Below are 23232 nucleotides of genomic sequence, written 5' to 3'. Positions count from 1 at the left end.
CATATATCTCAACTGATTCAATACGCGAGAGCATTTTCTGCAGACAAGTTAAATACCGACAAATAAATTGATGTTACATGGATCTTCTTTAAAGTCAGCATTTCACAAAGTTGTGGTCGTTATACATGTAACGAGCGATCTAATTTGCAAATACACGCTATCACTGTCTGGCGTGATAGGCTGTTCTTTACATACTGAACTATTCCCTGATCAAAAAATAGGGCTAACGGTGGGTGCGTCCGATGAGCGGGAGTGGGGGTGGGGGGGGTGCTTCTCCTAGGCACCTGATCCCATATCGTCCAGAAGTCTGCGTTTGCCCATCGTCGCTAGCCACAGTTACTGAGTCCGGTAGTACCTACCTGTACCTGACCTCAAACCGCATCGACGTAGTGTATAAAGCGAGGTTGGTGTTTCTCCTTCTATTAATTTTATATTCTTTATGGGATTCATGAAATATGATCACTCTGCAACATTGACGATGCTGAAATTTTTGTGAAGAAATTGTGACACTCTCAGGCAATGATATTGGATACAAATTAAATATATAATAGACCTACATCAAATACCAGTATATAGGACTCCGGAATTATGTGGTGGTTTTAGATAGGCTTCGCAATTATATAGCATTTAATAATTTCCGGTGTGTATTGTTCAGCGTGTTATCAAAATACGGTAATTTGTTGCTTTTATTTTGTAAATATGACATAATTATGATACACATTCTGAATATGAAATGATACCATGGTTTTTAAAAAAAAATATTATCTGTCATTTTCGATAGTGTATTAAAAGGTATTGAAAAGAACAGGTCCGTATATAAAGGGACTGAGAGTGAGACATGAACAGATGATAATGATGATTTCCTCCAAAATTTAGTTTTTCACATTTAACAGTGTATGATCAATTTATTAATGATCAAAATCTACTATATAACGTGTAATATGTCTTACGGCTTGACCGTGTTTGAGGGCAAAGCAAAAAATATTGGCATAAGTATCTAGATCCATAACAGGACAAAAACTATCCCAAAATATTAGCATCTAACGCGTGAGGACAGAGTTCATTAAAAGTATTCTAACATTGGACATTTTTGATCCGCCTATTCATTGAACGTGGGAAACTCTATGTAAGTGATGTAAAAAGTGATTGTGACGTCGTATTCAGTGTCGGTGTTTAGCAAATACACAAACATAGGGGACATGGCCTGGTACAATCGCGTTAAATATATGATTAACATAAGATTTACATGCTTTTATGGATTTTCTGTAACATCTCAGAACGACGTGAACTTGGGTACACGAGATTCAAAATGGAGAAATACATGTCCACGCGCTAGTATTCAAATCGGCGCCATTGGGACCAAAATTTTCAAGTTCCATAGGTATGGTTTAATTTTTCATTAGTTTTCTGTATTTTCCTTTTAAACATGTATATACGTGTTACTAGCTGCAATAATGTAGCCCTATCCATTTTTTTTTTATTCTCACGTTTTCGGGATAGGGCTACAATTCCATAGGATCTCCGTAATGGTGCAAAATAATTTTATGAATAACCGATAATAAACTCTGTGTATTAGTCCCAAATGTTGTTTACACCAAAAGGAGTACCAATTTTGTGCTCGGGCATGTCTAATAAAGGTGTTTTTCATTAAATATAATGTACAGCATGCAAAATTCTTCGTCTGCTCCGCCATGCTTGTTATCGCGAGATCTCGTAGGTGGATCTAATGAAAGCCTAAACATTGACAATCAGCGCGAAAATGTAGTTACTCGAGCCACTTCGACAAAGAAAGGAAAATCATATTGTTGCAGAAAGAATTTACACTCTGCTGTTCGGTTTTTAACTTGATATTTAATTCAAACCTTTTCAATACCGAGGAAATAGCTTTCGCCTCCATACTTGTCCATTGATGTAAATACTACCTTATATGGCATATGCAAATGACTTGGCAATCGGAAGTTGAAACTTCAGTACATCAAACATGGCGCACAAATATGAATCGAGGAATTGGAATTTATCGAAATTGTTGAAAACGGTAGAATAGAGCCTCACAAATCTAAAGTTGCAGGTTGTAAATTTATATATTGACTAAGAAACATAGAATATCATTTTATTTAAGTAAAGAAAGTCAGGAAATGTTTAGAATGAGCGCAAATGTTGCGGGAGTGAATCACTCCCGCATTTGCACCATTACGGAGATCCTAAGGAGTTGTAGCCCTCTCCCTAAAAAAAAAAAAAAAAAAAAAAAAAGTCAGAGAGGGCTACATTATTGCAGCTAACGTGTTACCTATAGAGAGAACTCCGCTCTCACGGCCCTTTGGGCCGTGAGAGGGCTTAGCCCTCTATAAAAGGTTTCACAAAATATGAAATTAAACTTAATGACAGAAGATCATTGTAGAGAGGCTAGAGGTTTTGTTATGGAAACAAAGATGTTACAGTTCTCAAAAAAAAAGAATAGAAAATATCGCTGTCAGTAGTGTGCGAAACTAACTTTAAAGCCCTATAGACTTTCGGTCCATAGTCATTTTATTTCCTATAGACCACAACAAATTCCTATAGACCAAAATTTATCATGCAATATTGTTATTTAAAAATAAATAATAGACACAAATTCGGTTTCGTGATTTGTTCATAGTTTAATTATATTCTTTTTCAATTTCATGCACGTCAAGCTTTTCAATTAGAATTTCGTTTTCTTTTTCATTTTGTTCCAGCTCAGTTTCACTGCCTGATTCTTCATCTATTAAGTCACATTTACTACGTTTTATTTTCTCATGACTTTCTGCAACTTTAGCCTTACTGGAACTTGTTGTACTGACCATTTTCTGTTTGATTCAAGTGCGTGCACCTTCCACATATTTTTAAAACCGTTCGAAAAGGACATTCCGAATTTGCACAAAAATGGCGTACATTGAAGTAAATATCAAATTGACACCCCCCCCCCCCCCCCCTGTTGAAAATGGAATAATCTGATTCGAATGATTTGTATTTACATTGTGGAACATTTTATTACAGCTAAGGGGTGAACAGAAACATCAGCATACTAGATATATACTGGACACACTGCTCATATATGTTTAATAAGCGGTGGGGAACCAGTTTTTTACTTAGAATTCTTGTAGACCAGTCGGTCTATAGCTACTTTGATCATTATAGACCGACTCAATTTTCTATAGACATTGTCTATCGGTCCATGGTTAATTTCGCACACTGTGTCAGTCATTTGGACTGACTATCATTTGAAGTTTGTCAATGATGAATCTGTACAAACTTTTGTCAGTCCAAAACATTTCCAATAACAAACATGAAATGGTCATTGAATTTTTAAAATACATTTCCTTCTCAAGTTCCATCTCCCATACAAATATTCAAATTCTTACTGACTGTTGTGTATATAACTTTAGCTTTATACCTGGTTTTGTGCCAAAAACATTATATAGGTACAGCACCATTAATTGTCCAATCAAAATGAATTTTCATTCATGATTTTTCTTATCTTCGATGTCCGGGTAGCGCAGAGGTAGCGCTCTCGCTTCTCACCGCTGCGACCCGAGTTTGATCCCCGTGATCGGCAGTGGTTATATGTGAGGGGGTATGGCAGTCGCCCGCTCGGACACGTGGATTTCCTCTGGGTACTCCTGTTTCCTCCCACATGAATGACCCCCTTAGGCCTAGCGCAAACATCCGTGCATCAAAGGACCCCATTGGAAATAAGCTTTCAAGCTTTCATGGGTTATCCTTGGTATTTATGTACATGTATGTATGTTTGTATGTATGTATATACCAAATAAACATTTATTATACCCCCCGCAACAAGTTGTGGGGGGGTATACTGGAATCGGGTTATCCGTCTGTCCGTCCGTCCGTCCGTCTGTAGACGCAATGGTTTCCGGGCTCTAAAGCATTATCCTTTCCACCTACCATCACCATATCATATATATGGACTACCCATGGGATGAAGATGTTCCCTATCGATTTTGGGGTCAAAAGGTCAAAGGTCAAGTGCACTGGACATTGAAGTAGCAATATGGTTTCCGGGCTCTAAAGCGTAATCCTTTCCACATACAGTCACCATATCATATTTATGGACTACCCATGGAATGAAGATGTTCCCTATTGATTTAGGGGTCAAAAGGTCAAAGGTCAAGCGCACTGGACATCGAAGTAGCAATATGGTTTCCGGGCTCTAAAGCGTTATCCTTTCCACCTACAGTCACCATATCATATTTATGGACTACCCATGGGATGAAGATGTTCCCTTTTGATTTTGGGGTCAAAAGGTCAAAGGTCACGTGCACTGGACATCAAAATAGCAATATGGTTTCCATTTAAATTCTTTAACGGCTTTTTTCATCGCATGGAGATGCTGTGTTCCTAGATACCTTTTGGATCATAATACTGAAGTTTTACCTATTACCAACACCCTTTGGGAGATTGGGGTAAGCGGGGGGTATTCTTAGTGAGCATTGCTCACAGTACCTCTTGTTTATTTTCCCTTTAAGGTTTATCCTTAGTGTGATAGTTCTAATATATCTTTACTATCAATTGTGATTTCACTCCATCTCAATATATGGAACTATAAGTTTAACAGAAAGTTGATGATATTGTAACAGGAAGGGGGAAAATTCAACGGACCAGACCAGAATTCAAACCTGGGCCCCTTGAGACACTAGTCAGGTGCTCTACCAACTGAGCTATCTGGCCACCGGCAATCAAACCCGGTTGACTGCTACACTCCCACCTCTTTAAATGTCTTCATACTTGAAGACATCAACCCAGGATCTTAATCCCCTGGCAGGCATTTTTACCTGTCAGTTTTAGGAGCTTGTCTACAGCACCAAATGTTACAGGAAAGGAGAAAATGCAATGGACCAGACTTGGATTCGAACCCGGGCTCCCTGAATCTCTAGTTAGGTGCTCTACCAACTTAGCTATCTGGCCACCGGCAATTGAACCCTGCTGACCACTACATTATTAATGAACAGTGCATACCTGACAGTCTTTTATATATGTAGTAATTTTACAGGAGTATAAGCCTCCAGTTTTTGTTTTTGACCTAGTGGCTAATTTTGAAGACTGCTGGTAAAATATGTTCAGATGTTATTTAGGTTAGGTGAATTGAAATATATACAAGCTTTTTTTCCTTATTGCAACTTTTATTTTGCATATTTTATCAGTTTCACAACACCATGTCAGCAGAGGAAATGGAGGAAGCCATTAAACTCCTTGGGGACATGGAGTCACAAACAGAAGATGTCACCAAACTTATAGATCATCTTCTAAAGAAAGCGCTAAATGAAGAATACAGTACATCAAGCGTAAGTGGACTTAAGTCCAGGGATAAACATTAACTTTCTATTAGGCCAAAATAAAATATATGTCTGTTTTCGGTTTCCCGACCTTACCTACCCTGCTGACCCAAAATATATTATCGACAGTGTATATAAAAGAAAATAAAAATTCTGAATTTTCAAACTGGAATTTTTAACTTACCTGAGCCAAAGGCTCACGTGAGCTTTTCTGATCAAATTTTTTCTGTTGTCAGCAGCGGTATCAGTGTAAACTTTTCACATTGTCATCTTCTTCCCCAGAACCACCAGGCCAATTTCAACCAAACCTGGCAAAAAGCATCATTGGGTGAAGGGCTTTCAAATTTGTTCAAATGAAGGGCCATCTCCCCTTCGAAGGGGAGATGATTACAAAAATGCAAAATTAGGGTGGGGTCATTTAAAATCTTCTTCTCAAGAACCATCGGGCCAAAGGAGTTTACATTTGCATGAAAGCTTCCTGACATACTGATAGTATAGATTCAAGTTTATAAAAATCATGGCCCCCGGAGTAGGATGGGGCCACAATAGGAGATCAAAGTTTTATATGCAAATATATTGGGGAAATCTTTAAAAATCTTCTCAAGAACCACTGGGCCAGGAAATTAGAAATGTACATGAAAGCTTTCTCACATAGTGCAGATTTAAGTCTGTAAAAATCATGATCCCCGGGGGTAGGATGAGCCAAAATAGGGGATCAAAGTTTTACATGCAAAAATATATAGAATTTTTTTAAAACTCTTCTCAAGAACCACTGGGCCAGGAAAGTAAAAATTTACATGAAAACTTCCTGGCATACATGTAGTGCAGATTCAAGTTTGTAAAAATCATGACCCTGGGGGTAGGATGGGGCCACAATAGGGGATCAAAGTTTTAAATACTAATATATAGAAAAAGTCTTTAAAAATCTTCTTCTCAAGAACCATTGCGCCAAAGAAGTTTACATTTGAATGAAAGCTTCCTGATACATGTACATGTATAGTGCAGATTCAAGTTTGTTCAAATCATTGCCCCTATGGGTAGGTTGGGGCCACAATAGGGACCAAAGTTTACATGCGAATATACATGGAAAATCTTTAGACGTGGGCCAACGTGACTCATGTGAGCAATGTTGCCCATGGGCCTCATGTTTTCTTTTTGCATTTGAGTTTCTCTGATTTACATTTTAACTACTATTGATCTTCAAAATTGGTGAAAAGTATTTGTAATGTCTATAAGACCTGTATTAAAAGCATATCAAAAAATAAGGTTTCAAATAAAATGTTTTACCTACCTACCCTACCTAATTTCTTTGAGAGTGAAGTAGGAAACACATATATTTTATTTTGGCCTTATGTATGTGTCCATATGGTAAGTGGACTGTGAAATTTACTACTTTGCAGGCTGCAAAATTAACTGTTCTGTACTATAGACAACCGGTCTACGACATTTTCAATATCTGTTGGTCTACAGTTAATTTCACTCAGTGTCTGAAATTCAAATGTATCATTTCCAAGCTTTATAAACAGTACCTATGTAATTATGCTAATTCATACATGTATGTGTACATGGCTAGAAATAATTAATTTCATTCACTGGTCACTTACATGTAGGCTTTCAACTTAAACTTTACTGGTCAACTGAGAACTTTATCTATCCCTTTGACCAGTGGATATTGAAATGACTGATCTAAATTCCATAATTGAATGACAATGAAACATTTTCATGATAAATATCTTGTTCAGTCAAACTAGCATCACCAGCAGGTTTTAAATCCAAAATGGTTGTAATCTTGCTCTATTCTTATTTATGTTCTTTACTAAACATGGACAACAGTTGGTGTCATTTTGGATTTGTTATTTGTGGAAACAAAGTGTCATGGCATTTCGAAAGCATCGCAGTTAAACAACTCTTTCTAAGAAACATGCAATGGACGATGACGGATGTTCTTATGAATACCCCACTTAAGACAAATCATTCTTAGAAACATTCATGAATTTATTATACGCTTGTCAATTAATTGTATATTCTTTTTTGTTGAACGCCTCGCTTGAGAATTTTTTCACTTATATGGAGACATCACCATATACGCCCATCGAAGACAGGACGTATTAAGGTATACCCTCGTCTGTCTGTCTGTCCTTCTGTTTGGACCTTGTAGGCAAAATGAACTCTAAGCTCCAGCATCATACTATTTGGTTCATTTGATCACATCGATGTGAGAAAGATGCCTATTGTTTTTCAAGGTCAAGGCTGTAGTATCAGTGAATAGGAAAACCTTGTGGCCAGAATACAGACCAAACTTTTTGAGCTAGGATCCTGCAGCTTGGTACATTTAAATCACCATGATGAGAGGAAGATGCCTTTTGTTTTTCTAGCTCAAAGGTCAAGGTTGTAGTATCAGTTGATAGAAAAATCTTGTAGGCAGAATACCGACTGAATTATTGGAGCTAGGATCTTACATCTTGGTACATTTAATTACCATGATGAGAGGAAAATGTCTGTTGCTTTTCAAGGTCAAAGGTAATTAAATGTACCAAGATGAGAGGAAAATGTCTGTTGCTTTTCAAGGTCAAGGTTTTAGTATCAGTAATTAGGAAAACCTTGTAGGCAGAATACAAACCAAGCTATTGGGACTAGGACCATCAAACTTGGTACACATACACCTTAAGTTATGCCAAGTGGAGGATGCCTATTGTTTTTCAAGGTCAAAGGACAGGATCGTCGTTTCACTTTGTAGAAAAATCTTGTTTTCGTTTTCCATATTTTTTCCCCGTTATGATATACATGTACAGGCATTGCCCTGAAATTTTATCAGAACCTCCCCTCTCAGAGAAATAGATGATCAGTTCACATTTCAATTTAATTGGTGCACTGTGACCTACTTTAGGGCTAAAAGTAAGTCAAATAGTTTTCTGGATTTTTTCTCATCATGGATACAGATATAATTATTGCACTGAAGGTCTAATGGGCACATGTTGTACCATTTGCAGTACTCTTGTTTACATCATACTTCATAGTACAACTTAACAAAAGTAGAAACAAGAAATCATTTTGCATTCGAGAAGAACTTGGATGCTGACACATCTGATTTACTAGCCTGATCATTGAGGAATTTTGATAAGTATTCAAGTTACATGTTATTATCCCCAATGGCACATGCTTTTTACAAAGCAAGACCAAATCTATAATTTACTGGCAGCAGACTGTCAGACCATACATGATTTTGAGCCCTGATAGTAAAAAATATCAAGTTAAAAACCTTCCAAATCCTATCAGTAAAGCATTTCAAATATGATATTTTCATAAGCTATAGCACTTTGAAGTAAAATGAAAGTATAGTTTCAAACAATGACATGGCCTTAGCAAGGGTTGACCAAATCAGCAAGATTTCAACAAATGTTTACAATTTGCCCATTTTTGCTATTACATTTGTAGTAGTTTTGTTAATCATCAACTCATCTCACAAAGTGTTGTTAAGTTTGACTCCATATAGAAATGAAGTGAACTTTACATCAATTGAAAGAAATTATATGAATTTATAGGTGGGCCCACCACATATTTTCAGCAGTAAACAGAGTTGTTATATACAGTAAGTCGCTGATGTAGATTGCATTTCACTTCGTTACTGCCTTGATAATGTGAGATAACAACAGTTACTATAACTCAACACTTTCTAGTATTCGTATTAAATAATGTGACATCCATTCTTCATAGGATTCTCAGAAAGTGAAATGTCTTTACCTGTATCATGTGGGTGATTGAACTTTCCAGATAATTAGAGCTGTGGTAAACAGATTTTCAATATCATAGGAATGATTTGATGATTTACAATGTAACCCAAGTAACATGAGCAATTTGCAATTTCAGCATTGATTTTTTTTTTTTCATATTGTAGATGAATTTAATGAGTATTATTCCTGATAAAAAATGATGTAGTAGTGCATTATCAAGATTAGTGATTATTCACTTGTTTGATTGGACAGAAAAGTTGGTATTTTAACTTTCTAATTGAGCTGTATTTTATCTGTCAAAATGTGAATTTGTCTTTTCTGATGCTGGATTTTACTTAATTGTCCCAGGTGATCGGACAACAGTTGTTGTCAATCCTTCAAGTTGTTTGGCATAAGACCAAACAAAATGTGTTAAAAAATATATAGGGCAAGTGGGTTGGCCTTTTATTTTTTCCCCCCCAAAACGTAAATTTTCGGTGTGGAAGATCTTGTGTACTTTAGTTATCCTTCTGTCTATCACTTTAATGTGACACGAGATTCTGAGTAGTTTTAAATCAAAGTCGTCATACTGTGTCTAGGGGTACCTGATGGCTTATGGAAGACTTGACAATGTGTAAATTTTAAGGTCAATTGTCATAGTCACAACACATATGAAACTACCAGTCCCAAAACTAAGCATTTTGTGGAGTCATTTTTGTAGTTAAATTATAGAGTTTATTTGCTTCCATTGCCATTAATATTACATCAAATTTCAGAAAGTTCAAATGTATTACCAAAACTATCAATTCCAATAGCTCATTATCTGAAAATGCTCTCCATCCTAAAAATGCTTTGAGTATCGAACTCTTAATTACTTTGCGTATTTTTGCCTCTGACAGGACAATGTGTAATGGGTCTGAACCTGTTTCAGTACTAGAATCTAAGAAAAGATTTTAAACAGCTCCATTTACATTCTCACTTTTCTTCATAAAGTGATTTGTACAGCATAGATAAATACATGTACTTCTTAATCTTGTGATTCATGACAAGGAACATGTAAAAGTGAAAACCGTGGATGAATGGACAAAATATTCCTAGAATTGCATTTGAAAGTTACATCAGAAGGTGTTGGAGAGAAAAAAAATACCCGATATGTTCGACGGTATAAATTAGGGTCAGTCGGGTGACCATAAACACACTTATTCTAATGTACTATCTCACTATGTGACTTATTCTAATGTACTATCTCATTATGTGACTTATTCTAATGTACTATCTCATTATGTGACTTATTTTAATGTACTGTCTCACTATGTGACTTAATCTAATGTACTATCTCATTTTGTGACTTATTCTAATGTACTATCTCACTATGTGACTTATTCTAATGTACTATCTCATTATGTGACTTATTCAGATGTACTATCTCATTATGTGACTTATTCTAATGTACTATCTCACTATGTGACTTATTCTAATGTACTATCTCACTATGTGACTTGTTTTAGGGGATAAGTTTTCTGGAGGTGAAGTACCAGCTGCTGTTGACCTACTTGATGAATTTGACCTACATAACACTGCAGAAATCCAGTGGAGAAAGCATAGAGGGAGATCCATCTATCGATAGACTTGTTGAAATCAGAACAGTCAGTGTCTTTGTCATGTGTAGTCGTAGATTTCTTAATTCTGCTGTCAATTTTGGTAATGCTTAATTCATACATGTAGATGTCGGATCAAAGATTATGAATTTTGGAAGGGATATATAGATGCTATTTCGTCTTCTAATTTCTTAAATTAATTACAGATTGTGCTCTGTTAATTTTAGGTTCTTGAAAAAATGAGACCAATAGACAAAAAATTGAAATATCAAGTTGACAAAGTAGTTAGAACAGCAGCCACAGGGGGTATAGGTAAGCACCGGATCAAACTGGACATTTTTAAAAATATTTCAGAGTATTATTACAGTGTGTATAATGGAGCTTTAATCTCAATTCCAGATTCCTCGGATCCTCTTAGATACAGAGCTAACCCCGAAAACTTGATAAGCAAGGTTTGTTGGAAGATATTTTTGTAATAGGACATTAGAGGATTAAAATTAAACTTAATCACAATTGTTTTTAGAGGTACATGTAATGTACTGAAGGGACAGCAGTGAAACTTTAAAGGTTCCTCATACACTATCCTGTAGCCACATGAAATGATGGTTCTTTATTAATCAACAGTTTGAAAATTAGTCGGGTTTTTATTTATATAATTCAAGTACATCAAACTTGTTAGCAATTTAATGGTGTAGAATGTTTTATTACTATTTTTATTTATTTATTTGACACTTGAATGGATTTTTTTCCCCAGCTTGATGATGAGTCAGAATCAGAATCAGAGGGAGAAGAAAAGAAACCCAAGATTTACCAGCCTCCTAAACTCACAGCTATGCACTATGGTAAAGTCATGTTCCAATATATCTGTGTACAAATGATGCCATTTGATAAATCACATAATAACCATTCAGAACCAAATTTTCATACCATTCATGGGATATCTCTTTGATCGACTGTGAGACTGCCTTAATCAAAAATCCAAAAAATGTTTCCAGTTTAGAGTTGATTATCTTGCAGATCCTCCAGGCCAACATTTAAAATGATTTTTTTAAAAAGCCATTTCTCAATGAAAATGAGCCCAGTGTTATTTTGATTGACAGTATTAGATATGCATCAATGATCCGCGGATCAGTGGCTTATGTTCATTCCGTACAGGCTGTGATTATTAGCCTAATACAGGAAATAATTGCTTTGAGTGTATTGCATGTTTTTGGATGAATTAGTTCCACAGATAGGGATTAAAATGAGGATCTCTCTCTCCATCTCTCTCCTCCCTTTTGTCTCTCTATCTCCATCTCTCTCTTATACCTTTGACCTTCCATGCTGACTCAAGGTTACAAATATGAATGATGCGTTATAGCAATACAAATTGGTTCCTTAAGGCTGAATAAGGCTGGAAACTGATAAACAATGAATTATGACTGCATTTCATCTCTAATATTGTACAAGGGTGAAGTTCATTGAGGGTGATAGCAATACCTTCAAATACCCACAATCAGATAGTGTACATACTTTACATTGCTTTGAAAATTTAGCTGACTTACATAATGCACTGATTTTAAAAAATACATACGTGTATCACATTAAATGGACACAATTGCCACATTTTGTAAGAAATCCAAATTCAGCACGTCATGAACACATGTAAGTATAGGTAATTGTGATCCTAGCTTGAATATAATCATTTAAAAATTGTCTCTGACAATGTCCAGTAGAGTTGCCCGCGCGTAAACAACAGAGAAACAACGCTACTATCAGCTGCTGTAAATTTCGTACACCATGACCTTTGTGTGTATTGATGTGTGTGACATCATATTTCTGTGTTCCAGAAGAAAAAGGTGCAGCCATTACATGTTTTTATCTACCACTCGATACATTCAGTCCTCGTAGATAAATGAAACGGCTGTACATATACATATGTACTTATATGATTCACAAATGTGCAAGCACAGAACATTAAACTTTTTAACAAAGTTTTAAGAACTAAAGCAGAACAATTTCATGAATTGACACATCTTGTCATATGTGGACGATAATAAAAGGACAATAATTTATTAATCGATAAACCACATTTTTTATTGCAATTGGTCTGCGTCCGTCGTTGTTCATTATGCGTTGTGTGTTAACAATTGAACATTTTTAACTTGTTCTTGATAGCTACCTTTCCAATTCTTTTTTAATTTGATATGAAGCATCTTTGGGACAAGGGGGACATAAATTATAAATTTCAGGACTCCTCCACCCCTAGGCTCTTGGGGACAGGGCAAAAACTGTAAAAAAAAAAAATTGACCAATTTTCAAAAATCTTCTCAACAACTGCATATGTGTAAGAAAAAACTAAATGCATATTCATCAATCATGTAGAGCAGGAAAGCTTCTACCAAAATTGTGAATTTCATAATCCACAGGGTAGAGGTTCAGCTGACTCCAGGGCAGGGCCAAACTTGGTATATAATATTTATGTGTAAAACAATTGTAAAACATCTTTAATACACTTGATACTAAATTGAGACTAAATGGATATTTAAAATGAGCAGGTAGCCCTTTATGTTATGTAAATAAAGTCTTTCATCTGTTTAGGCACTTTTGTGGGGCATTTTTATGTTTTAAGAATACATCTTGTTTTATACTGTCACTGAATAGTAGTATGTAGAACAGGAATTTTCCCTAAATTTTATAGCCCTTGGGACTAGTGATACTTTTATGTCTACAGAGGAATGTCAAAGGCATGTTTAAGATTCGATGAGCAAGTTTTTCAAAAATGACGTTTTAGAAAATTGACCAGTACCATTGGACTGACTAAAACAAATGTCAGTCAGTCTGCCAGACTTTTAACCAGTCACAGTTAATTTCAAGCCCTGCATACATAATATTGATTGTAATGGATTTCATAATTCATATCATATTACATCAGAAAATTATACATACATTATAATAATCATAGTGCATTTGATATATACACAAAAAAATCACCATGCATCAGAAAAATCACAAAAATTCATCTCATAATGCATTAATACATCAAAATAATCGTAATTCATTTCATACATCAGAAAAATCATGATATTTCATTTCATAATGCATATCAAAATTCATTTCATAATGCATATATCTATTAGAATATATTCAGTTAATTACAAACAGCTTCCTACATTGTTATAAAAGTCGCGTCTATTCTTGCCAGTATTGGCAATTACCATATTCTGAATAAGAAGTTCATTTTTAAGCTTATGCATGAGATCTTGCTCCTAAATTTCCTCCTTCTGTAATCTGCATTTCATTTTATATTTATATATAGAAAAACTTATAAAAGATATAAGGTTATTCAAAAAAGGTTGTTTTTCACTGATTTCATTATAATATGCAAGCACAATAGTTTTTCGTGGAATTTCAAACTTCAAAAAGGAGCTAATTTTCTCCCAAATATGCTTAACAATTTTGCATTCAAACAAAAGATATTTTATGTCTTCATCTACATCACAAGCTTCACATGATGGAGACATATCTTTGTTCCATTTACTTACATATACATTATTGTTCAAAGTACATGTACCATTAAGTAGTTTATAGTTGAATTCTGATATTCTTTTTTCATACCTTTCTTTAATTTTTGTGATATATACATTGTTTTCATACAATGGTTTTTGAAATTTCATATTTATAAACACCGAGTAGTAAAATTTACTTTTTAACATCTTTAGCTGATTTTACATTATTGTTAAACAAAAAAAGAAGAATTGTTATATGCATTGATAAATAGCTGACAAAACTTCCTAATCCTCATTACTGGTCCTCTATTTATCTCTACAACTAGGATTGATGACAGAGATTGTTTTAATCATTATACAGTATATTTATTTTTAATACATTCAAACCTCATTATTTCGAACTCGATGGGACCGAGAATAATATAAGCTTTGAGATAGAGGATTCAAGAAACCGAGGGTAAAATACTTTGAGAATACAGTGGAACCCCGTTATTACGTTTTCCATTTTGTCACGATAAAATAACGTAATACCGGGGGCAACGTAATAAACGTTCCCAGTGAAATCCGTTAAAATTATCATTTGGAAATTGTATATCGTCCGTTGGTACTCCGTGAAGGGGTGTGTGAATATATCTTTACTGTTTCTTTGTTTAAAAGAATATGATACTTTGTTTTATTTACATCTTATCTTTAATGTCCGTAATTCTTCATGTTCTTATCCCTTTTCTTTATTTCGGTGTAGGATACATAAGGATGTTTTGATAAACGTTGCTTTTTCTGCATTCGTTTGGACCGCCATTTTGTTCAACTTTAAAACAATGCGTTCATGTAAATTTCTCTCAATAACTCGTTCCGGTTCGTATTCAACATTCGTATTTAAAAAAATAACAAAACATCGTTTTTATTAAGTTCTCTAATTACACAATACACAACACAATAAAAAAAATCCCACCCAAAAAAAACAAAACTATAGACACAAAACGCACACGATACCCAACACTTACACACTTCTCACCAACGATAAACATGCACGGAGAACAATTTAAGCGCAATCCACATAAAAAAAAATATAATGATGCACGAAGATTTCATTTATAACGCTAAATGATGGCACTAAAATCACGTGCGCATCAAGGGATTTTAAAATATTCACTGAAGTAAATGCCGTGCACGAGTCGGCCGATAGATTGGTGTATGTATGGACGAGAGTTACGAACACTCAAGCTGCATGTCCAAACAACGAACAATTTTTTTAATTGAACACCTTTAGTCACCTATGTCCAAGCAGTTACCCAAGTGGTTGTAACATTGCTACGATAAATCTTTCTTGTTTGGTACCAAAGCTTTCCGTGAATAGAGTTTTAATAGCGAAGGTAATCACACTATGCTGAACACGCAGGTGGTTGAAAAATTATTTCTTTGATTATCAAAATATGTAAAATGAAGTAAATTTCATAGAGTACAATTTCTAAATAAACATTATTTAATTGTTTATCACTGGCTTCTATACGGGGTATTCACCTGTATTGATGTCACTAGATCTTTCGAAGCGTGATCAGTCGAGCGTCTCTAATCCCCAAACAGACCAGGAAATTTACGTGGTGACTGCCTCGGGCAGTCAAGGTGTGAATGGCTTATTATTTTGAGAATCATTATTGAATAATTAGGGGTTTATTACGTTTTTGTCGGAATTTTTACAACGTAATACCGAGTCCCGGCATTTTAGGACAACGTAATAACGAGGTCTATTTTATATAGGTTTGTTAAAAAATGGTTTTGTGCTTTGAAATTCCAACGTAATATGCGGACTAACGTAATAAAGGGGGAACGTAATAACGGGGTTCCACTGTATTAAGAGTGGTTGGGATTTCTGAATCGCATCGACATATCCGTGATGTTCGAGATATCAGTGTTCGAGAAACCGAGGTTGAAGTGTATTAAACATGATGACAGTAATCACTTTAATTGACAGAGGGTGATGAGTCTGTACAAGATAAGGAACAGCAAGTCCTGGAGCGGGCTAAAAAGCGGGCACTCAGTACGAGCATGCTCCGAGATCTGAGGGAGGAGTACAGTGAAGGCCCCTCAGAAGTCAGGGTAACCACTCAAAATCATTCCTACAATTTAAGAATAACATATCTGTCATTCATAACTATTTCAAAATAAAAGTGTTGGATTTATTACAGATTCGTTTGTATGAAATTGGCATGTATGTGTATGTCTCTTGGGGGTTGATTGTTTAGAAGTTTTATTCTTCAGCCAGAATGTTTAACATTATCAAGACAATATTTCTGTTTAAAGGAAACCACAAGCACACAGCGATCTAAGGCGGAGAAGAAACTAAGGGACAGAACTGAGTGAGAGACTTCAACTTTTCATTTCATTCGTGTTACAGTTCTTTGACTTTTTATTACATGACATAACTTTGTATATGTCTGCTTTTTTAGGTATGAAGAGGAACATTTCATGAGATTCTCGGTGTCTAAGAAAGATAAGGTAGTTATAGCAACTGAATCTTTAGTTTACTTTTATTTTTTCTGTTTGTATTGCAAAATGTACATGTTTAGAATCATCAAAGACATATAAATGAATTATTGAAGTCATGATTTAAAATTTTGAATTGAAATTCTGTGTTATAGATTATGTATATAGTTAAAGAAAAACTGGAAGAGGATTCAATATTATAGAGAGATGTGGTATTTTTGTCATACAACCATTGAATGGTTGTGCAATACATGTAGATATAACTTGCTGAGTTTAATTTTAAGCTCACCTGAGTTGAAAGCTCAAGTGAACTTTTCTGATTACCTGTTGTCTGTCTGTAAACTTTTCACATTTTCATCTTCTCTAGAACCACTAGGCTAGTGTGATCCACCCTTAGCACAAAGTATCCATGGGTAAAGGGCTTCTAAATTTGTACATTTCATGATCCATGCCCCTTTGAAATAGGAGAACAACATTTTTTATTAGAATATGTAGGGATAAAACTTCAAAAATCTTTTTCTTAAGAACAACAAGGCCATAAATGATGATTAATCATATTGATAAACAAGTATCTTCAGGTAGCGGAGAGTCAAGTTTATTAAATTTGTGGCTCTCTGAGTTTGGATGAGGCCATGATATGGGGATGAAAGTTTTACATGGGAGTATATATAGTATAAAGTCTTTAAAATTTTAGGAACAGCTAAGCTACGATTTGTCATGTTAATAGGCAGACATCTACAGGTAGTGAAGATTCAGATTTGTTGAAATCAATGTCTCTAAAGGTAGGGTGACCACAGAGATAGTTCAGGTTCAAGTTTATTCAAATCTAGACTGAGAGGGGTGGGGGGTGGTATGGGGCCTCAATAGGGGATCAAAGGTTTACATATAAAGAATAATGTTTTCAAAAAATCTAATTTTCAAGAGCTGCAGGATCAGGATTAGCCATATCAGTATGCAAGCATCCCTGGGTAGTGTCGATTTCAGTTACTTTAAATCAATGCTCTGGGGGTAGGTCTGGACCACAATGCAGATTCACAGCTTTACGTGAGAATAGATGGGAAAAGATTTCAAGATTTTTTTTTTTAAGCAGAGATTAGGAGGCATATAGTTTTTTGATCAGTATGTCTGTTTGTCCACAAATCTTGGTGATAACGTATGAATGGATGGTGGCAGGGCTTCATATTTCACAAGTGTATTCCTTATGACGATACCTTTCTTTTGTTACCAAAATGGTTTGACCATGTGACCTTCATTTTGGAGTTAGACCTACTTTTGAAAAACTTTAAGCTTGGTCATAACCTTTTGAATGGTTAGTGATAGGGCTTTGATATTTCAAAGGTGTCACTCTTTTGACAGGACCTTTCATTTAGTACCAAAATTGTTGCCCTCATGACCTTGACCTGGGAGTTTGACCTACTTTCAAAAAACATCAAGCTAGGTCATAACTTTTGAATGGTTAGTAATAGGGTTGTCATATTTCACATCTGTATTCCATGTGACAAGACCTTGTTGGGGTACTATGATTACTCTGCTGCCATGTGGGGGCACCAGTGTTTCACAAACACATCTTGGATTTTTTTTAATGCATGCTTTTAGAGAAATGAGGGGCATCCCTCTGTTTTGGATTCAAGTTGGGTTAAGCCACGCCCCTGTTTGGCTATTCCTCTGTTGTGTGGATTCAAGTTGGGTTAAGCCATGCCCCTGTTTGGCTATCCCTCTGTTGTGTGGATTCAAGTTGGGTTAAGCCACGCCCCTGTTTGGCTATCCCTCTGTTGTGTGGATTCAAGTTGGGTTAAGCCACGCCCCTGTTTGGCTTAGGTGGAGTCATGACATGGGTTAAAAAATTGTGGAAATAAAGAGGGTTAAAAAAATTTATCTTCTAAACAACAACAGGACCAGGTTGACTCAGGTGAGCATTGTGAGCCTTTTTTATGTCACTGAAGACTACTGTTTGGTAAGGGTACTTATATGTATGTACTCACACAATAGCTGAATGGTACTGTACTAAGTGCACTTACACAGCTGCTGGAGAGTTTTGTTTACACTGATGTTAATCTGATAGTCATTTTTATTTACAGAATGAGATGAAGAGGGTAGCAGGTTTTTCCTCACTGAATAACCTGACTCATTTTGATGACATCAGCGCTTTGACAGAAGGACGAACTTCCCAGGTATGTGCACCTCTGTTAATATCATTTTACTGATGCCTTTTTTAGATAATGCTTCATAATTGACAAATAATAAATTGTGCAAATGATCAGCTGGGTTTTTCCCACCTGCAATATGCCAGGCATGGATGAGATCAATAAAATTTTACTAAACAGATCTGAAATACCACAGAGAGTGTTGATTGTACTGAAATATTTTACATTGTTAATTAATAGTTAGATTCAATCAAAAAGAATTTTATAAATACATGTATATGCATGGTGCAGAATAGAATAGAAAAAAAAAAAGATTTTGATATTTTCTCTTTTTATCAGAGTGGATCTTCCAAGAAAAGGAAAGCTGGTGGAAAGGTAAATTATACTAGTGCACTGTCCTTTATTATAGTTAGAAAATTATACTACAACAAGGAAGACATTGTTAATTTTAAAAGTACATGTATTACCCAATTTTATATGAATATAATCTTATATAATTTTGATAAATGTTGAATGTACTAATGTATTGCCTGATTACTATAGCCTGACAGGGTAGAGATACATGTATGTGAAATTGCTCTTACATGCAACTTCAATGAGTCCAACAACTAGGTGTCACAATACAAAAATAGCAAAAATTCCAAATAGAGTTACATGTACCTCCCTCTATGAGAGTTTCTCGGTGTAGAAATTCCAAATAGGGTTACCTCCCTTTATGAGAGAAGGCTATGATAGATACCTCCATCTTATGATAGTTCAATGTGGAAAGGTTATAATGAAATGAATATGTCAAAGACAGTAACTCACATGCTGGCATTTTGTCTGTTGCATGTTGATTTCCCTAATATTCATAATTAGATTATAAATACAGTATTTATACAGTGGTAGTTTAAAATATCGTCACTTTAACCAATTTTTATGTATATTTATCACGTGAATTTCTAGTGTTGGCATACAATGCTTATTTCGTTTGACATCTTAAAAAAGTTACGAACATATGCTTTAGTCTTTGGTTATTGAATAACTTAAACTATATTTTAATATTTTAAAACTATTAATTTCCAATTTTAAATAAAATTGGAAATTAATACAGTTGTTCTATTTTGAGCCTATGCTGTTGAGGGTGGACTGATCGTAAAACTTCTTTTGTTATCTGTTCATTTTGAATCAGCCATTACTTTTTTCTATCTTTGTAACTAGTAGTAACTTCTTCAGGTATTACAAAACATCTGTGATATGTTATGAGATTATTGTCTTACTGTGCAATGTCAACAAAGAGTAGTGTTGTTGGACATATACTGGGAAATTAATGTTTACTGTTAATTTCTGTGAGTAGAATCCTCCAAATGAAAATCTAGTTATTCTGACTTGACAGCCAATTGACAATTCAAGGTGTTTATCTATTCATAGAGAAACTATAATAATAATAATAAATATATTTTATATAGCGCCTTATATGAAACAAATTACTCTAAGGTGCTTTAAAAGGGTAGCGGTGAGGGATGCAACAATAAAAACAACAACACACAATTAAATGAAGTCAAATGACAGTATGACATAAACTCTTACATCTATTAAATTATCAAAATAAAACATTATTATCAAGTTTGATAGTTAAAGTTTTTTTTTTGTTGTTGTTTTTTTTTAGTCGAACACTATGCAAAGTATCTAAAAAGTACTCTTTTAAAAAATGTTAAGTTAAAAGCTGAAACACTATTGGCATAAATGCATAAATATTCTAGGGAAAAAGTAATAAATACATATAAAACAGAATCACAGATCATACATTAAAAGCAAGATGAAATAGGTGGGGCTTTAAAATTCTTTTTAAAACAGTTGAGTGTCTGTACATTTCTAAGTCCACATGGCAGACCGTTCCACGGAGCACCACGCTTGGATGGTAAAGATGGGTTGAAATAGTTGGACTATATTAGTACAATATTAGTACAGTACGAATAAACCTTGCAGTCCTGATATATTTTTTCTTCTTCTTTGATTTACAGGGCAAGAAAGGAAAGAAAGGTAACCTCGGTTTTTTCTGTGTAACTAGATAAGATACAGATGAATGAGAAAGGTCACGGATGATTATTTTTTTAAAAATGCAAAAGCAAACAAAATTTATAAAAAAAAAAAAAAAAAAAAAAACCCAAAAAAAAAACAATTAATAAAACAAATTGACGGATATTTCAGTAGTTGATGAATATAAAACCCTTGAGTTTTATGAAGTTTACTAATTGGAAACAATTATATATAATTTATTTATTTTTGTATTTTAAGTTTTTATGAATTTTATTTTTCAGGATTCAAAAAGAGAAGAAAACACTAATGTATGGATAGCAGATGAAAAAAAAAATCAACATTGAAATAAACCTTCATATATATGCATTTATATGTTTGTTTAAACTCTTTGATTGACGATTTATTGATATCGTTCATGACTGTACCTGTATATACGGTTGAAAGACATTTGCACGAATTTACCTGCGCGAAGGGTTGTGAAAATGTATGCGCGAATCTACCTGTTAATTAACTGTTGGAAATTATCAAGGCTTTAGATGAAATTGAATACAATCTAATTAAAATTAGATCTTCCATCCGCTCCCTGGTTTTCGATACGTACATGTATCCTTAATCTGTCACATTATCGCCGGACTACTGCAACGAGACTTCTCCTGAATCGGTTATATTATCTCGGACTACCACTACGAGATATCTCCTTAATCCGTTATATTATCTCGGACTACCACTACGAGATTTCTCCTTAATCCGTGTGTGTGTATATATATATATATATGTGTGTGTCTGTGTGTGTGCGCGCGCAAGAGTACAATTACTGGCAATTTTCTACGTCATCGGTTTGTCGCTCCTAAGGTACAAGCGGGACTCAAACCTATGGTATCCTGGGCTACCTTGATTTCATCGACATTTTCCTAAGATTTCAAAGACATTTTCCTAAGATTTGAAAGCACCAAGTCTAATACCGATTATACAATGAATTGTGTTAAGATAGGCTTTCGCACAATAAAGAACTCTTGACTGCTATGGCACTGGATCTCATGCATAGGTTTAAATTACGCGAATGTGCTACTTGTAGGGGTATATGATATCGCGGTTGTTCATGGGGTAGCGTGTTACATTCATGACTATTAATGTTCATTCCCATTGCTAAGGGACGCAACTTCATGTCATAGGAGCGAAGATGCATCAGCGCGGCGTCTTTGATTATGTATCCACGGCGTCATCGTCGGATACCCATGACTGACCTCGTCCTTTATAAATCTTACAGGAAGCACACACGCTCTAGTCCATGAACTATCGCGGTACTATATACGAGGGCGAGTCAATAAGTAACCAGTCTAGCTTATTTCCGGTTGAGATCCACCTCTTCTTTTTCGATGTAATTGCCCTCTTGTGTGATGCAATTAGACCAACGGTGTTTAAGTGCCATCAGCCCAGAACTGAAAAAGTCGGGGTCCTTTCCATTGACGCACTCCTCACCTGCCGGAAATGACGTCCACGGATATCCTTTTGCAAGTTTGGGAATAGGGAGAAGTCGCTAGGAGCTAGGTCAGGTGAATAGGCAGGATGTAGTATTAATTCCTACCCATTTCGCTCTACAGCATCCATTGCAACTTTGCAAGCGTGGACTCTCGCTTTGTCCTGCTGCAGCAGAACACATTTAGAGAGTTTACCTCAGCGTTTGTCATGGATGGTGGTTCTCAGCTGCTCTAGCGAGTTTGCATAGTACACTCCAGTTATTGTACTTCTCCTGGATAAAAAGTCCAATATAATAACGCCTTTTGCGTCCCAAAAATACTGTGGCCATCACTTTGCCAGCAGATGGTTGCGTCTTGAACTTCTTTGGCCTCGGGGACCCAGGCCCTACCCACTGACGACTTTGAGCTTTATTCTCTGGCTCATAATAATGAACCCAAGTCTCATCTACAGTCACCAGACGCAAAAGAAAACCATCTTTTGACCTAAAATACTTCAACAACACGCTGCATATTGATGCTCTGGTTGCAATTTGCTCATCGCTAAGGGATTTGGGGACCCAACGGGCTGTTAGCTTGCGCATACTTAAACGATCATGTAAGATTGTTGAAACGCTACCATGTGAAATGCCTAATGTATGTGCCATTTCTTCCACCTGAATTCGCCTATCGGAGTATACCAGATCCCAAAACTTTCATGCACATTTCTTCGTCGGTGGTATCCAGTGGGCGTCCAGGCCTGGCTTCATCTTCTAAAGACGTTCTACCGCGTTTGAATTCTACCCAGAATTTAACCTGAGAATAAGATGGTGCAGAAGACCCATAAACATCGGCTAACTCGCCGTGTATTTCCATGCCTATTTTGCGTTTTATATACAAGTACCGAATTATAGCACGGCACTCAACTTTAGATGAAAGCATGTCTTTGCATCACTAGCCATGTTTGACATTCAATACCTTATTAAAGAATGACTCGATACGCGTGTAAATTCGTAGCAGGTATGA

At 35.4% G+C, this 23232-nt stretch overlaps 1 protein-coding gene across 2 annotated transcripts; it reads left to right on the top strand.

The window, feature by feature from the left end:
- Positions 1 to 625: 625 nt before the first annotated feature.
- On the top strand, positions 626 to 21118 carry LOC130052835 (neuroguidin-like). Of its 2 annotated transcripts, XM_056158927.1 has the most exons (14): positions 626 to 672; positions 1278 to 1381; positions 5178 to 5318; positions 10528 to 10665; positions 10845 to 10929; positions 11017 to 11069; positions 11372 to 11459; positions 16078 to 16202; positions 16407 to 16462; positions 16553 to 16601; positions 18668 to 18760; positions 19073 to 19108; positions 20737 to 20755; positions 21034 to 21118. In XM_056158927.1, exons 3-14 carry the CDS (start codon positions 5190 to 5192, stop codon positions 21057 to 21059), a joined length of 897 nt encoding a protein of 298 aa, XP_056014902.1. In that variant the 5' UTR covers positions 626 to 672; positions 1278 to 1381; positions 5178 to 5189; the 3' UTR covers positions 21060 to 21118. The 2 variants fall into 2 exon arrangements, with proteins under 2 accessions (XP_056014902.1, XP_056014912.1); XM_056158937.1 differs by lacking the exon at positions 1278 to 1381 and having other exon boundaries at positions 629 to 672.
- The last annotated feature ends 2114 nt before the right edge of the window (positions 21119 to 23232 follow it).

This window comes from Ostrea edulis, chromosome 1, assembly GCF_947568905.1.
Source record: "Ostrea edulis chromosome 1, xbOstEdul1.1, whole genome shotgun sequence".
NCBI lineage: Eukaryota > Metazoa > Mollusca > Bivalvia > Ostreida > Ostreidae > Ostrea > Ostrea edulis.
Note: the sequence above shows the minus strand (reverse complement) of the source record. Positions and strands in the feature narration are given on the sequence as shown.

What these genes read in the sequence shown, in the direction of transcription:
- LOC130052835 (XM_056158927.1), top strand. Translation starts at nt 5,190, where the DNA reads ATGTCAGCAGAGGAAATGGAGGAAGCCATTAAACTCCTTGGGGACATG. An exon ending in GACTTGTTGAAATCAGAACA is followed by an intron (nt 10,666 to 10,844) that starts GTCAGTGTCTTT and finishes TGTTAATTTTAG; the next exon opens with GTTCTTGAAAAAATGAGACC. An exon ending in CAGAAGGACGAACTTCCCAG is followed by an intron (nt 18,761 to 19,072) that starts GTATGTGCACCT and finishes TCTTTTTATCAG; the next exon opens with AGTGGATCTTCCAAGAAAAG.